The sequence below is a fragment of the Zingiber officinale genome, chromosome 5B (genome assembly GCF_018446385.1).
Source record: "Zingiber officinale cultivar Zhangliang chromosome 5B, Zo_v1.1, whole genome shotgun sequence".
Taxonomy (NCBI): domain Eukaryota; kingdom Viridiplantae; phylum Streptophyta; class Magnoliopsida; order Zingiberales; family Zingiberaceae; genus Zingiber; species Zingiber officinale.
In genome coordinates, this window is record NC_055995.1 from 139347192 (window position 1) to 139362900 (window position 15709).

Sequence of the window (15709 nt, forward strand, 5' to 3'; positions counted from 1 at the left end):
CAAGATGACTTGAGTGCTTTGTTTGTTCCGTGTCGGATTCGTCGGAAGAGGTTTCGTCCCAAGTCGCTTGAAGTGCCTTCTTCCGTCTTGTCGATTTGGGTCGTTCTTCTTTCCGATTTGGGCATTCCTTTTTGAAATGTCCATTTTTGTTGCATCCATAACAAATCATTTCTGATTTGTTTTGGGTCTGGTTCGATGGAGTCTTTTTGGTATTTCTTCTGAACTTTTTCTTGGTCAATAATCTTCGGACCATGTTGACTAGTTCTTCTTCATTTGTTGAGTCTGGGTCTGACTCGCTTTCAGACTCGATCTTCATTTTTGATTTTGTCTCTTTGCTTGAACCTACATACAAAGCAACTCCTTTCTCGACATGGCTCATGTTAGATTGCTCGTGTAATTCTAGCTCGCAAAACAATTCATCTAATTTAAGAATTGAAAAATCTTTGGAAACTTTGTACGCATCTACAATTGATGCCCACAAAGGATTCCTCGGAAAAGCGTTTAGAGCGTACCTTATCTTATCGTGATTTTCGAGTTCGTGTCCAATCAGGTGAAGACCGTTGAGGATGTCCTTTAGTCGAGCGTGTAGTTGCGAGGTCGTCTCTCCAGGAAGCATTTTTATATTAAGTAAATTATTTAGAAGAAGATCCCGTTTGTTTACCTTCGAGTCGTTGGTTCCTTCGTGTAATTTGACTAGTGAGTCCCACAAGTCTTTGGTGTTGTCGTAGGGACCAACTCGGTTCAACTCCTCCATCGTAAGTCCGCACTAAATGGTGTTGATCGCCTTGTAGTTCAGTTGTGCCTTCTTGATCATTTGGGGAGTCCATTCTTCTGGTTCTATTGTTGTTCCTGTTGGTGCAGCGGAGACCAGCAAGAGGGGGGTGAATTGCTGAAAACAAAAAGTAACTATACCCTCCTCGTACTTTCAACTCAATTAGTGCAATAGTGATAAATTAATAAAGCAATAAAAACTAAATAAAGAAATACAGAGAAGATCAGGATTTTAACCTGGTTACAACCAAGGAGGTTGTTAATCCAGGGCAGTAGAAAAAGCGCAGTAGAAAAATTCTCCTTCTCTGAAGGCGGAGAAGCCTTTTACACTTTGGAAGCTCAGAACTATTGCTAGGAAATACTACACAGTTGATTGCTTGAGTTGTTCTTCAATTCCTAGCTCCAGGGGTCTTTATATAGGTCCTGGAAATCCTATCCCGAGGCTCCAAGGCGCCTCCAATGAGGGTCCAAGGCGCCTCCATGGGAGTTAGTGGATAAAACTTTATCCGCGCGCAGAACGGTCACTTTGACCTGTTGAAGGCGCCTTCATGATGGAGGCGCCTCCAAGCCTGCTGGAGGCGCCTCCAAGCTGGCAGCCTACTTTTCAGCCTGGTTTCTTCAGCTTCCGATGCTCCGTTTTTTTGGGTGATTGCGGCCAACCGGAATAGGGCTCACCCGAACCCAATTCCCGGCCTTCTCCTCGAGCAGCCTTCCGACCCGGCTTAACGTCTCTCGAACGCCGCGCACGCTCTTCACGCCCACCGGAGTACTCTTCCGCAACTCTCTCATCCTTCGGACGCACCGAGCCCGTCAGCTCCCTTCCCGTGCCGTCCTTCTCGCTAGCTGCGTCTTCCGCTCGACTTCCTGCGCTCCTAAGCTCCTGCGCACTTAGACACAGGGATCAAACACAGCAGGACCTAACCAACTTGGTTGATCACATCAAAACTACCACGGGGTCCAACAGTTCCATCCTTCATTGGGGGAGTATATCCTTTCAAAATTGTGAACCAGAGCTCGATGTCGGACTTCAAGTAACACTCCATTATATTCTTCCAGTAACTAAAATTCTCTCATTTTAATAGTGGAGGTCGAACCATGCTATAGCCTTCTTGATATGAGTTCGACATCCTTGCAAAGATCAAAAAGAAAAAGTATTTCCAAGACTTTTGTCTTGGGATTAGTAGTGCTTGAAAAATAAAAAATAATGAAAAGAAAAGATTATTAAAAGTTGCTTTGAAAATCGATTAAGAAATTTCAGAGCTAACTTGGCTCTGATACCAATTGATAGGATCGAGTAGCGCGATAGAGGGGGGGGTGAATATCGCATTCTTTTAAAGCTAATCGTTTCTTGGAATTCAAAGTCGTGCACAGTGGAAAGTAAATAGAGACAGTTTGTTTACTTCGTTCGGAGCCTGGCTCGACTCATACTCGAAGGCCCACGGTCCTTGACCGCACCGATGGGCAAAACACTAAAACTCTTCTCTCCGAAGTCCTCGGAGAGAAGCAGATCGTACAGATACAATAGGATAAGATAGTAACAAGTCTACTATCTTATTTGCAATTAAGTGAAAACAGAATATATATATATACCGACAAATGAATCGAAGATTTAGCGTAGGTCGGTGCTTTCGAATGACGCAGCTTGTTGTATTGATGAAGATGAGTCGCTTGCAGAGCAGTAACTTGTAATCAGAAAAGTTGTACTTGGCATCTGACCTCGAGCCTCAATTTATAGGTGCACTGAGGTTCGGTCGACCGATCCCTCTGTTCGGTTGACCGAACCAGCTCCGATCACCCACAGCTGGGGTCTGACGCTGGCTCGTAAATTCTGCATTAACTGGCCTTCAATGGTTCGGTCGACCGAACCCTTTTATCGGTCGACCGAACAATCTTTTACCTTGTTCGTCGAAGTCTGCCAGAATCTTGAATTAATGCGCGTTTAATGTTGATTGGATCGGTCGACCGATCCTCTTGTTCGGTCGACCAATCAGCCCTTCTTTCCTTTGCTTGCTGATCGTGTCTGATGTACTGGCTGTGCTGAGTCACCAAGGTTTGGTCGACCGATCTTATTGTTCAGTCGATCGATCAAACTTCGATCGCCCTCAATCTGTTTTGGTCTGATCTGAAACACTGCTTTGATAACTTCTGTTTTGGTCGACTGTTCCTCTGGTTCGGTCGACCAATCAAGCCTGACCTGCAAAATAGTATTAGAACAAAAACATCCTGCAACATAAAGGTTAGCACAATAATATTATAATGCATGAGTAATATAAAAGACAGTAGAACTGTCTTGATCTTAACTTTGAAACCTTCCCGGTTTCTTCAGTTGGATCAGCGACCTAAGGTTGTTCCCTCTGGGATCCCGACCTCACTATCGCTCCTCCAGTTTGCTTACCTCAACCTACCTGCCAAACTTTGATCCTCCAGATCCAGTTTGGACTTTTCACCCAGCCTTGATCGGCTCCCAGGACTTTTCTTTTGATCTTCAGTCCTCCAGACTTCTCGATCACACCGTCAAGCATTGGGTCCCCTTGACCTGCTTGGACTTGCACCTGGGTTCCACGATCTGCTAAGACTTTTCTGCCTAGCTTCCAGCTAGGACTTTTCCAATTAAGTAGACATCCTGTACACTCAATCAACTTGTTAGATCACAACAAGACTTAACTTGGAACCTTTGACAACATCAAAACTCAGGTTTGATTCTAGTGCAACTTGCACCAACAGTTACCACCATGCCTTTAAGGGGAGAGACTCTTTAAAGACATGAAAATTACTTTTTCATGAACCTTGGAAGGTGGTTAACCTTCTTTTCAGAACATGCTCAAGGTTGAGCGTTTAAACTTTAATGGGGAGTGGATATACTCATTGTTCAAGTAGTTTAGGTTAAAAAAGCTCACGGATGGGCATTTGATTACATTTATGGGAGAATGTAGGGTTAAAGATAATGAAGGGTATGAGACTTTCATTATCGTGTTGATCACAACAAGTGAAGTTGTGAACAACGATGAACAACTCTTCAGGGGGAGAGTCTTAAAGGGGAGAGTCTCAAAAGGGAGATTTTTCAACAAGTGAATTTGTTGATGTGTGCCCAAGGATGGAGCATGTTGTTGATGTGTGCCAATAGGGGAAGAATGAAGGGTTTAAGTTAGGATTTCATTACCTAGAGGGAGTTTGCCATCTAAGGAGGAGAATGAAGGGTTTAACTTATGCCTTCATTACCTAGTGGCATGAAGGAGGTTTAGGCTTTGGGATTATTCTAACTTACAAGTGGTATTGTCAAACATCAAAAAGGGGGAGATTGTTGGTGTAATATTCCCTAGGTCAAGGTTGACCTGTTTGACTGGGCTTGAAGTGAGTCAAGCTCGAGTCTTGATGATTTGGTTTCGATGTTTGATGCAATTGTTCATGTGGGGAGATTGTGAAGGAGAGTCAAGTAGGTCAAGGTTGATTGGATACTTGACTGAAAATCCTAGTGAGTGAAGCTAGGTGAAAGTCCTGGTGAGTGAAGCCAGGCAGATGAGAAGACCTAGTGAGTGAAGCTAGGCAGAAGGGAAATCCTGGTGAGTGAAGCTAGGTGAAAGTCCTAGTGAGTAAAGCTAGGCAGAAGGAAAATCCTGGTGAGTGAAGCCAGGTAAAAGTCCTGGTGAGTGAAGCTAGGAAGAAGGGAAGTCCTGGTGAGTGAAGCCAGGCACGGGGAAATCTAGATGGGTCAAGATTGACCAGACATCTGGTGAAAGTCTAAGTAGGTCAAAGAGATTGACCGGATACTTGGCAAGAGGAGAAAAGTCCAAGTGGGTCAAAGGGATTGACCAGACACTTGGTGAGAGAGTTCTAGCTGGTCAAGGGTGACCGGATGCTAGGTTTTATGTACCAACAAGTCATGGTTGACTGGATGTTAGTTTAGGGGGCTTTGGACTTGCTTTTGGGCAAAAACCAAGATCTGGATTGAACAGCCGATTGATCCAGCAGATCTGGATCGATCAGCCGATCGATTGGATCATGCCCAATCGATCAGCTGATCGATCGGGTGAGTCCCCACGAACATAACCCCTTTGGATCGATCCAGTGGTCCCAATCGATCAATGGATCTATTAGGAGCTGCTGTTTGTGCGCGATAAGCCCTGGATCGATCAGCCGATCGATCTAGGCTATTCCAGAGAGCACAGAGGCACTCTGGATCGATCGGTTGATCGATCCAAAGCATCCCCGATCGATTGGGAGCAATCCAATCGATCGGGATCCGACCATTGACGTCCTATTTAGCTGCAGGCGAGCGTTTCCTTCAGTAGTGCTTACACGATTCATCTCCGATCTTCACCAACGACTCCACAACTCTCTCTCAAGTTTAGATCGCCAGTTCTTGAAGACTTTTGGAGGTTCTTCCAAGTCAAGAGGCGGATCAAAAGCAAGAAGAGAAGTTAGGGTTAGGGTTTATTGTAAGTTTTTGCTTGTATTTCATATCCTTTCCTTTCTTCTTGTATTGAGAGTTTGTAAAGGCTTCTCCGCCTTCGGTAGTTACCGTAGAGGAGTGTGTTTCATAGTGGAGGGTGCGTGAGTGTGTGGATCCTTGGATTAGTCACCTCTTGTGAGGTGGATACCAAGTAAAATCCATTTGTTAGCGTTGTATTTTGTTTCTTGTACATTTCCGCTGCACATCTTTGAAGAAACAAGCAATGCCAACCACGAAGCACGCGACGAGCTATTCCCCCCCCCCCCCCCCTCCCCCTCTAGCTACGTTTCGGTCCCAACAAGTAGCCCAGACAACGAAGACGTCCGATCGGATGATATTGAAGTATGTGTTGTCGTAGCGGAGGCTGACAAGAGGGGAGTTAATTGCCTGTATAAGATGAAATAGAAAAACCCTCCTTGTTCTTTCAAAATAGATTAGCAGTACGATAGCACAATTATAATAACAATAAATGAACAACTAATAAAATAAAGAATGGGTAAAAGACCAGAGGTTTATTTGGTTACAACTTAAGTGGTTGCTAATCCAAGGCGTTGAAAGCACTAGCAGATCTCCTTCGTTGAAGGCGAAAAAATCTTTTACACACTTTGAACGCTCAAAAAGTTGTTAGGAAACGCATACAGAAGTTGTTGTCTATTTCTTAGTCTCAGGGTCTTTTTATAATCCTTAGAAAATCTTATCCGAAATTGGAAGGCGCCTCCAGTGAGGCAAGCGAAGATAATGTTTTGTATTCGCCAATGGTTGCTTTTGCTCAGTCTAAGACGTCTTCAAGTAGTTGAAGGCGCCTTCTATAAAGACTCGAAGGTGCCTTCAAGAGATTGAAGGCGCCTTCCACTAGAAAGGTGCGAGGGCGCCTCTAGCAGATTTGGACGAGTTATTGGAGGCGTCTTCAGTAGCTCTGTTTGTTCTTTCGCTGCTCCGATCGTCTAGGTGGTTTTGTTCATTCGGAATTGGTCTCACCCGGACTCATTTTCCAACATTCTCCTCGAGTAGACTTCCTTCTCGGCTTCTCGCCCCGTGAACGTCGCGCATGTTCTTCTCGTACACCGGTATACTCTTTCATAACATTTCGTCCCTCGGATGCACAGAGCCCGTCGGCTCTTTTCCTGTGTCACCCTTCTTGCTAGCTGTGTCTTCCGCTCGACTTCTTGTATTTCTAAGCTCCTACGCACTTAAACACAAGGATCAAATACAACATGACCTAACTGAACTTGGTTAACCACATCAAAATCACTCCGGAGTTTAACAATATTGAGCGTCGCGGCTCCTTGCTCGAGAAGAGCAAGCGTTGATGTCTCACCCCGCTCAGATGATGGGCGAGAATCGGTATGGGTTGGGGTTTGTAGGGCGGAAGTGGCGGAGCGGGAGGAAACTTCCCCGCGGTGCCTCTTGCGTCGTATTAGAGGCTCTCCGAAGGTAGCTGACTCTGAGGCCACCGCAATCGACAACATGGAAGGCTATTCGGGAGGTAGTTCAGCTGTAGCGGCCGCGGCTCCGCTAGCCGTTGTCTGACTCACTCTGCCTTTGCTGGCCGGCGCATGTGTCTCTCCCGCCTCACCGAGCGGATCGTCAAAGTGGGTGATCGGCTATAGGTCGCGACTCTCCAGCTCGGTCATGCCCACAACGTTGATTTCTGCATCCGCAAGCTTGGTCTTGCCGGCCAGACATGCCCTCGGCATGATTTGGTCTACAAAAAGGAAGAAAAAACAGTTAGATTCAAATATGAGAAGTAACATACCTAGGTTGGATGGCAGCTGCGTGCAGCTCGGGCTCAGTCCAAACACGTATAGGATGCTCTCCAGCAGCAACCGGTGGATGTGATATTTCTGACCGGTCAAACTGGAGGCTGCATGGAGATAATACGATCGACTTCGATATGTCCTGAGTGATGGTGGTTGCATCATTTCCATTTGCCAGTCGGTTAGGAAGTCTGGCCGAACAAGAAAGCGAATAAAGAAATAGTGTTTCCTCCCGTGTTTATTAGAGGTCGACATTTTGTCAAAGAAGACTGAGTCCACTCGGGCTTGGAATAAAAAGGTGTCAGGCTCGGATAATTTAGGATAATAAAAGTAATGGAAAACCCAAGACTTTAAAGTGATGTCGTGCAGGCAGAACAATACTATTACACTGCACAACAACCTAAAAGAGTTCGAAACCAGTTGGTGCAGGGATATAGGAAAATATTTACAGACGACAGAAAAGAAAGGATGAACGGGAAATTGGAGATTGATGCAAACCTGGTCCTTAAAGAAGGGCAGGAAGCTGGCTGGAGGCTCGAGGCTCATGGGGCTAGTCATATGCAGAGGGAATGACTATTTGATAATCGTCGGGGAAATGGTAGGTAGATTTCATCTGATCTATCTCGTCCCCATTAAATTTGGACGCGGTGGAAGTGTACCACAGCCCGGGGAAGAGCACAGGCGGTTACGGAGAACTAGCCATCGAAAACAAGGAAAGCGAGAAGAAGCAAAACATGAATCCAACGAAAGGAAGAGAGGACCTTACTGAGAAAAGTCGCCGGCGAAAATGAGGAGGAGAAGCGTCGCTGAGAGTGCTCGAAGATGAAAACGCAAGGCAATGATGACGGCGAGCAAATGAAGGTTTATAAACCTCACGGTCGATTGCCCAGAACCGTCCGATCAAGGGTTGTGCAAAATTAGGATGAAATCTGGCAGTGGAATTTGAAAAGACGCTTGTTACATTACTAGTGGATATTCACCTATCACGTCAAGCGTGCAACATCAGAAGGTAGGACACATGATAGTCGACCACAAGAGAGCATTAATGAGACTTAATTAAAAGGCATGACCGCGTGCTTGGCCATAATGATCGAAAGATTTGCACAGTTTTTCAGAAATTTAGATGACGTCAACCACTATGAACGAGCGCTCGTCCGAGAAAGCACAGAAAAATGGAAAATTTTGCTAAGTGCAGGCGTCAACACTCCTGATCAGCACAGATATCTTAATATGATACCGAGCGACCGATCCACCACCGGACTTATGAAAGCTCGGGACAGAGAGAGGAATGGTTGGTCGGTGATAGAATTTCGACGCTTAGTATATCCGAACCGCGCTTGGGCTCAAGTTAATAAACTAAAGTCGAACAACGATTAGAAGATATGAGCCGACCGACATCCAAAGCTCAGAGAGCATCCGATTTGAGGTCATCCGATGCAGTACTTGTTCAGTCAGTCTAACTTGCAGCCTTCTTCGACTAGACTTGAGGGGAAGGATTGTGATATGGTGATAAAGAGGGGCCCGCTAAGTGTGGGTCAAAGGATAGAGATAACAGCTGATGTGGATATCAAAGTCAAGGAGACCAACGCTAAAGGACCAACGAGCTCACCAAAAGTGGGTCGAGCGGAGATCTACGACAATGGTCGATCAGGCGTAAAGCTTCCGACCGACAAAGGGATGGTCCAAGCAGAACGCCCGTACATCCAAGATCATGAGGCGCTCGTCACCCAGCATAGAACCGTTGGGACGACTGGAACGTTAGTCCGGTCGAGCGATAACAAGCTACTATACTCAATCACCATAAGGAAGAACAGCAGAGACCGATCGATCGAAGGAGTCCCAGCTGATCAGTCATCCTGCTCAACCGAACAGTGGGATCATTGTCATATCTCTCAATATCTTTTTGGGAGATAGTGTCGTTGACACGCGGCATGGTCAACAGGTGGATCGTACGACGGAAGCTTCTACTGTCTTGTCAGGGATATGCATGTTCTATTAAGGTATGATGTCAGAGGTACTTTTTGACAGGTCCTTTTATAGGATAAATTGGAAAACGTGTCAACGACCAATTGGAGAACGTGCTAATGCCTCGAGAAGCATGCACGTCGCTTACCAGGACACTATATAAAGAAGATTCATACACCGATGAAGGTACGTGTTATTCACTATTTAAGCCTGTGTTTGTTGTTGTTCCGTCTTTTTCCTCTTTCCGGTGATTGACTTGAGCATCGGAGGGTCAACACCGGAGACTCCTTCCCTAGATGAGCACTGACATTTCTTGTGTTGTAAAACGGAGCAGAGTTTATATTCAATCAACGCAATAGCCATATCCTCAACTTACCATTTCTATGATTTTCTGACATTATCAAATATATTTTTATTTTTTAAACTATTATTTTTTATGTTATTATTGTAGCAGCTTAATCATAACTGCTATGTAATTATAGTAGTTATTTCTCGTAGTTGCTATATAATTATTGTAGTTAGGATTTTTTTAATTGGTACAACTATACCGTTTTAGTTGTTACGGCGACCGAAGTCATTATACCATAATGTTAACTTATGTTGATAAGAAGTCATTACACCGTAATGTTAACTTATGTTGATAAAAAATAAAATATCAGTTTTGATTTCTAGTTATTTTGATCCGTGTTGATCAATAAGAATATTAGAGATAAAGTGTTAGTATAGATAAGAGTTAAAGTGTTTCTATAATATTATATTGGCTAGAGATTAAGTGTTCCTATTATAATTGTTATGAACTATAGCGGTAGTATTATTAATGATGATCATAGTTGAAGTGTCTATTTTGAAGTAATTATAATTGTCATAATTATAGTTGAAGTGTCTATTTTAAAGTAATTATGAAATTATAATTATGTAATAACAACGCTAAAATAAGAGTAATTTTGAAAGAAAAAACATATATTTGACGTGGATGGGGCGCTGTAGAGGTGTCATCCGGACCATTTCTATCATCACTTCTAAAAATAGAAAAACAAATTCTTTGAATCGCATTAAAACCTTATTGTACACATCTAAATTTGGTTCTAGCCTTCTACTACTATAACCATAAATTATCAAAATATTTTAAATTTGCTTCGATTTCCATGATGATAAACTATAAAAAATTATGCATTTTAGCAATTTTTTTTTTCAATTTCTGGTGGAAGTCCACCAAAGCAAAGCCAAACTCAATAAAACTCGTCGCCGCTCCGACCATCTGCCCCTGGATCCTCCACGAATCCAGCAACCCAAAATCCACGCCGACGCATTGAACACGTGCGCGCAATAAACCCGTCCACGTAGCTGTTCCACCTGTTTCATTCCCGACCTCTCGTTAAACACGTGCCACAGTAGAACGCCAGCTAACGAAGCAAGTAGACGACACGATCTGAAACCATGATACTTGCAATTGGGCAAAAAAAATAAATAATAAGTCCCCACATTTAACATTATTGTAGAATGATTGTTTTTTTAATAAAAATTATCAAATGAATTTCTTATCATATATTTTATTTTTTATTTTTTTTATTTTCAAGGTTATTATATTATCTACTTCATAATTATTACGAATAAAATATGATATTTCAGATCAAAATTATTATACATATAATATTATTATATCTAAATATTTTTATAATTTACTTAAAATTATTTAAACTCTATCAAAATTCCTTTAAAATTCTATTAGCCACTGTACAGGTTACATAAACTACTTAGATAGTTGTTATAAATACTATAACAATATTATATTAGGTGTAATAGCTTTTACCGTTTGACGGGTGATATGAACATGATAAGTGTACTTTGTAACAATTATAAAATATTAGTTTATGTAACAACAATAAAATATTAGTTACTATAATATGGTAGTAATTATGATTTTATTATTATATGATAACTATAGTCGTTATAATTTCATAATTATTATAATATGAATATTGTTGTATAAGAGTAGTAATTATAAAATTATAATTGTTATAAGTTGTTGGGTTGTAAGATTATAAATATAGTCTCACATTGAAAATACATCGAAAAGATTATGGGTTTATAAGAGAAAAGATATCTCGATTGACATGAGGTCTTTTGGGGAGAGCTCAAGAGTAAAACCATGAGGGTTTAGGCCCAAAGTGGACAATATCATACTATTGTGGAGATATCTAAATTCTTTTTGATCCTACAATTAGTATCAGAGTCTGGACCGCCATAAGGTTTAATCATCGACTGTGCACAAGAGCTATGGTCTGATTGAGCCATGTTGGTACAATATTGACCTTGAACAAAGAAAGGGGGGTTTCTATCTTCAGATCAAGAGGACCAGACAGGAAGTCCTAGTTGCGGCTAGGCAAGGAAGTCCTAGTAGGTCGGGTGGACCGAGGGGCAGGAAGACCTGGTGGGTCGAGGATCGGACGTGGGAAGTCTGTGGTCCTTTGTTTGAGAGGAGGATTGTTGGGGTTACAAGGTTGTAAACATAGTCCCACATTAAAAACACATGGAAAAAATCATGGATTTATAAAAGAAAAGATATCTCCATTGGCATGAGGCCTTTTGGGGAGAGCCCAAGAGCAAAACCATGAGGGTTTAGGCTTAAAGTGGACAATATCATACTATTGTGGAGATATCTAAATTCTTTTCGATCCTACAATTGGTTTCAGAGATGATTGTTCAAGAAGCTGCTCGAGACCTGCTTTTATAGCATGCTGGAGGCGCCTCCAGTGCCATCCAAGGTGCCTCCAAAGAGCCGATTCAGCCGCGTAGATCAGTGCAGACTTCTTCTGCGCTTATCCTGCTCAAGGCGCCTTCATGACAGTCCAAGGCGCCTTCAATCCCAGCTCTGAGGCGCCTCCACACCCAACCAAGGTGCCTTCAGCTCCTCTTCGCGGATTCTATCTGGCTTGCACCCGAGGTGCCTCCAAGCTCCATGGAGGCGCATCTGACACTGTTCATCCGAGGCTAAGTGTGCTTCTTTGTTCCTGTAAACTGTGTTAGTCCCAAACACATACCCTGCAAAACAAAGTTAGCACAGAAACAATATGATAGATATAATTGATAGTCATCGGATTGTCCGGGTCTGACTTCGGATTTCCAACCGGAAACCCTAGGTCGGCCCGACGCCTACTATTCCCTCTACGGGGAACGCGTCCTTACCTACTCCACTCAGGAGATTTACCTGGTGCCAGTGCGATCCTCAAGATCGACTGGACTTTTGCTCAGCGTTCGAAACTTCCGGACTTTCTGTTGGACTTCCGCTTCCCGGCTAGTTCAGTCTTTCACCTGGTTCGCGACACCAGGACTTTCCACCTAGGGTTACCCCCCCTAGGATTTTTTCCTGAAGCTCTCGACCCGCCAAGACTTACCGCATAGGGTTACCACCCCCTATGACCTAGGGTTACTACCTCGTAGGATTTTCCATTTGCCTAACCGCAGCTAGGACTTTCTTGAAACTCTCAATTAAGTACGTTAGATCACAAAACAACTTAACTTTGAATTCCTTTGCCATTTCCGCACCAACAATCTCTCCCTTTTTGATTATGGCAACCAAATTCAAAGTTAAGTTGTTTTGTGATCTAACGTACTTAATTGAGGGTTTCAGGAAAGTCCTAGCTGCGGTTAGGCAAGTGGAAACCTCTAGGAGCTGGTAACCCTAGGTCATAGGGGGTGGTAACCCTATGCGGAAAGTCTTGGCGGGTCGAGAGCTTCAGGCAAAAGTCCTGGGGGGTTAACCCTAGGTGGAAAGTCCTGGTGTCGCGAACCAGGTAAAAGACTGGCTGGCAACAGGTAAATCTCCTGAGTGGAGTAGGTGAGGACGTATTCCCCGTAGAGGGAACAATAGGCGTCGGGTCGACCTAGGATTTCCGGTTGAAAATCCGAAGTCAGACCTGGACAGTCCGATGACTGTCAATTATATCTATCATATTATTTCTGTGCTAACTTTGTTTTGCAGGGTTTGTGTTTGGGACTAACACAGTTTGCAGGAACAAAGAAGCACACTTAGCCTCGGATGAACAGTGTCAGAGGTACCTCCATGGAGCTTGGAGGCGCCTCGGGTGCAAGCCAGATGGAGTCCGCGAAGAGGAGCTGAAGGTGCCTTGGTTGGATGTGGAGGCGTCTCAGAGCTGGGATTGAAGGTGCCTTGGATTGTCATGAAGGCGCCTTGAGCAGGATAAGCGCAGAAGAAGTCTGCGCTGATCTACGCGGCTGAATCGACTCTTTGGATGCGCATTGGATGGCACTGGAGGCGCCTCCAGCATGCTATAAAAGCAAGTCTCGAGCAGCTTCTTGAACAATCATCTCTGATACCAATTGTAGGATCGAAAAGAATTTAGATATCTCCACAATTGTATGATATTGTCCATTGCGAAATTGTAGCTTACACACATTAAATTCTAAATCGGCCAGTCAATTGTATAAACAAGATAAGTCTGTGTTGTAATTATTTGCATTGTAACTGCTACGAAATTGTAACTATTACAACGTGAATATTGTTGAATAAGATAAGTCTGTGTTGTAGCAATTATGAAATTATAGCTGTTATAACTACAGTAGCAACTATAAAATCATAGCTCATGTGCATTAAATTATAAATCAATAAGCTAATTTTATGAACATGATAAGTTTATATTGTAATAGCTACAAAACTGTAGTTACAATCGTAGTTATAACTATAATTTTATAGGTTGCTACAACATGAATATTATCAAACAAAATAAGTCCGTATTATAGTAGTTATGAAATCGTAACTGTTACAATATTATAATAGTTAGTTTGGTAGCTGTTACAGTAAAACTTGCCTTGTTTATATAATAAATCGATCGATTTAGTGTTCGATTAGGAATTAGTTGATAATAATATCGAATGTCATTTAGAGGAGCAAGGATTTTCTAATCCATTTTTTGTAAACCAGGAGATGACCCATAATGTAATTGTGATCAGATCACTATCGTGATTTGGTCGTAATTAGTTGCGATCCTTTTTCGGATTCACCTTTTCATCCAGATTATAATTTGGATCAGGATAGACGGTCGGATTGTCGTGCGACAAGCGAGGGGTGGCCACTGGGTAATCTTCGGTCGTCCATCTCGATCCAAATTATAATTTAGATGGAAAGATAAATCTACTAATGAATTACAATTAATTGTGATTAAATAGCAGCCTCATTCGACCGTAATTATATTATGAACTATCTTTTGGTAAAAATAAAAAAACAAAAACAAAAACAAAAACAGTGAACCGGATTACTCGATTTGTCTTTGAAGGGGATTCAGCGGTGAGCTGTAGTATTCATAAAAATTAAAATAAAGACGAGTGCCATCTTAATGATTACAAAAAGGGGGAGTTTTTTTTTCCCAAGAAGGAACGCCCATTCGTTCGACGATTTGTTAAATGCGAGGCACTTGCCCCTTGCGTTTGATTTGCCTCCACTTCCAACGATATCGGAGAATATTACTTCTCCTTCTTCCAGGATGGGATTCGCAGCCGCCATGTTTCTGCAACCTGTACAACTGAAGCAGCAGCAGCAGCAGCAGCAGCAGAAGAGCTCCTTGTTAGTCTTCAGTAGGCAGAGAAAAGGAAAGAGATCAATAGCTCCGGTAGGCCTTCTTTTCCTGCTTGCTCTGTTTTCAGCTGAAACTTTTGAAGTCCGCCGGCGATCGATGACCGGAAATAAATTAAACGAGGTGTACGTTTATTTCAGGTCGCGAGGCTGTTTGGGCGTTCGATCTTCGAGGCGTCGAAGCTGAAGGTGCTCTTCTTGGGGACGGAGGAGGAGGAGGAGCAGCCGGGGAAGCTCCCCAGGACCTACACGCTCACTCACAGCGACGTCACCTCCACGATCACCCTCGCCATCTCCGCCACCGTCAACAGCGCGCAGGCACGTACGATCTCGATCAATCGGTCAATCGATCGTATGGCTGTCGGTGAATGATGTGCGATCTGGTTTTGGTGCAGTTGCAGGGGTGGTACAACAGGTTGCAGAGGGACGAGGTGGTGGCGGAGTGGGAGGAGGTGCAGGGGAGGAGGTCGCTGCACGTGCACTGCCACGTCAGCGGCGGCCACGCCCTGCTGGCCCCGATCGCGGGGCTCCGCCGCAGCATCTTCCGCAGGGAGCTGCCGATGGTGCTGAAGGCGTTCGTCCACGGCGACGGCGCGCTGTTCGGCAGCCGCCCGGAGCTGGAGGAAGCCGCCGTGTGGGTCTACTTCCACTCCAACCTCCCCGAGTTCGACCGCGTCGAGTGCTGGGGGCCGCTCAGGGAAGCCGCGTCATCGGGGCCACCGTCGTCGACGCCGCCTCCGGCGTCGGAGTGACCGCCGGAGGAACGACTGCAGCGGTGGGGGCCGGAGTGCGAGTGCTGATTCCCTCCGTATAGCTTGATCACGTGGCAGTGTTAGAAATATTATGCGTCGTCGTCCCTTTAGATTTATTATGCGCCCGCGTATCTTTCTCTAATGATTTATCAATAATTGGGTAAAATATATTTATAATATGAAATGTAATCTATTATAAAAATAGAAAAATATTTTTTTATATTAAGGTCCGTCCATATCATATGAATTCATATCAAATGTTTTAAAAGTTTAATAACTTGGTAAATATTATTGATATGTGCGAAAGTACGAAGCTAGAAAATCGGGAAGATGATAATCTTGCTGATTCGATGAAGACCTTGTTCTCTACAAAATAAAATTAAAATCAAGGAAGAAGTCCTTAGCATGTTTTGACTTTGATCTA

At 43.5% G+C, this 15709-nt stretch overlaps 1 protein-coding gene across 3 annotated transcripts; it reads left to right on the top strand.

The window, feature by feature from the left end:
* The first annotated feature begins 14278 nt into the window (after positions 1-14278).
* Positions 14279-15505, top strand: LOC121987938 (protein STAY-GREEN, chloroplastic-like). Of its 3 annotated transcripts, none has more exons than XM_042541641.1 (3): positions 14279-14570; positions 14675-14855; positions 14929-15505. In XM_042541641.1, exons 1-3 carry the CDS (start codon positions 14298-14300, stop codon positions 15345-15347), a joined length of 873 nt encoding a protein of 290 aa, XP_042397575.1. In that variant the 5' UTR covers positions 14279-14297; the 3' UTR covers positions 15348-15505. The 3 variants fall into 3 exon arrangements, with proteins under 3 accessions (XP_042397575.1, XP_042397578.1, XP_042397577.1); XM_042541644.1 differs by having other exon boundaries at positions 14280-14570; positions 14675-14851; positions 14935-15505; XM_042541643.1 differs by having other exon boundaries at positions 14281-14570; positions 14675-14851.
* The last annotated feature ends 204 nt before the right edge of the window (positions 15506-15709 follow it).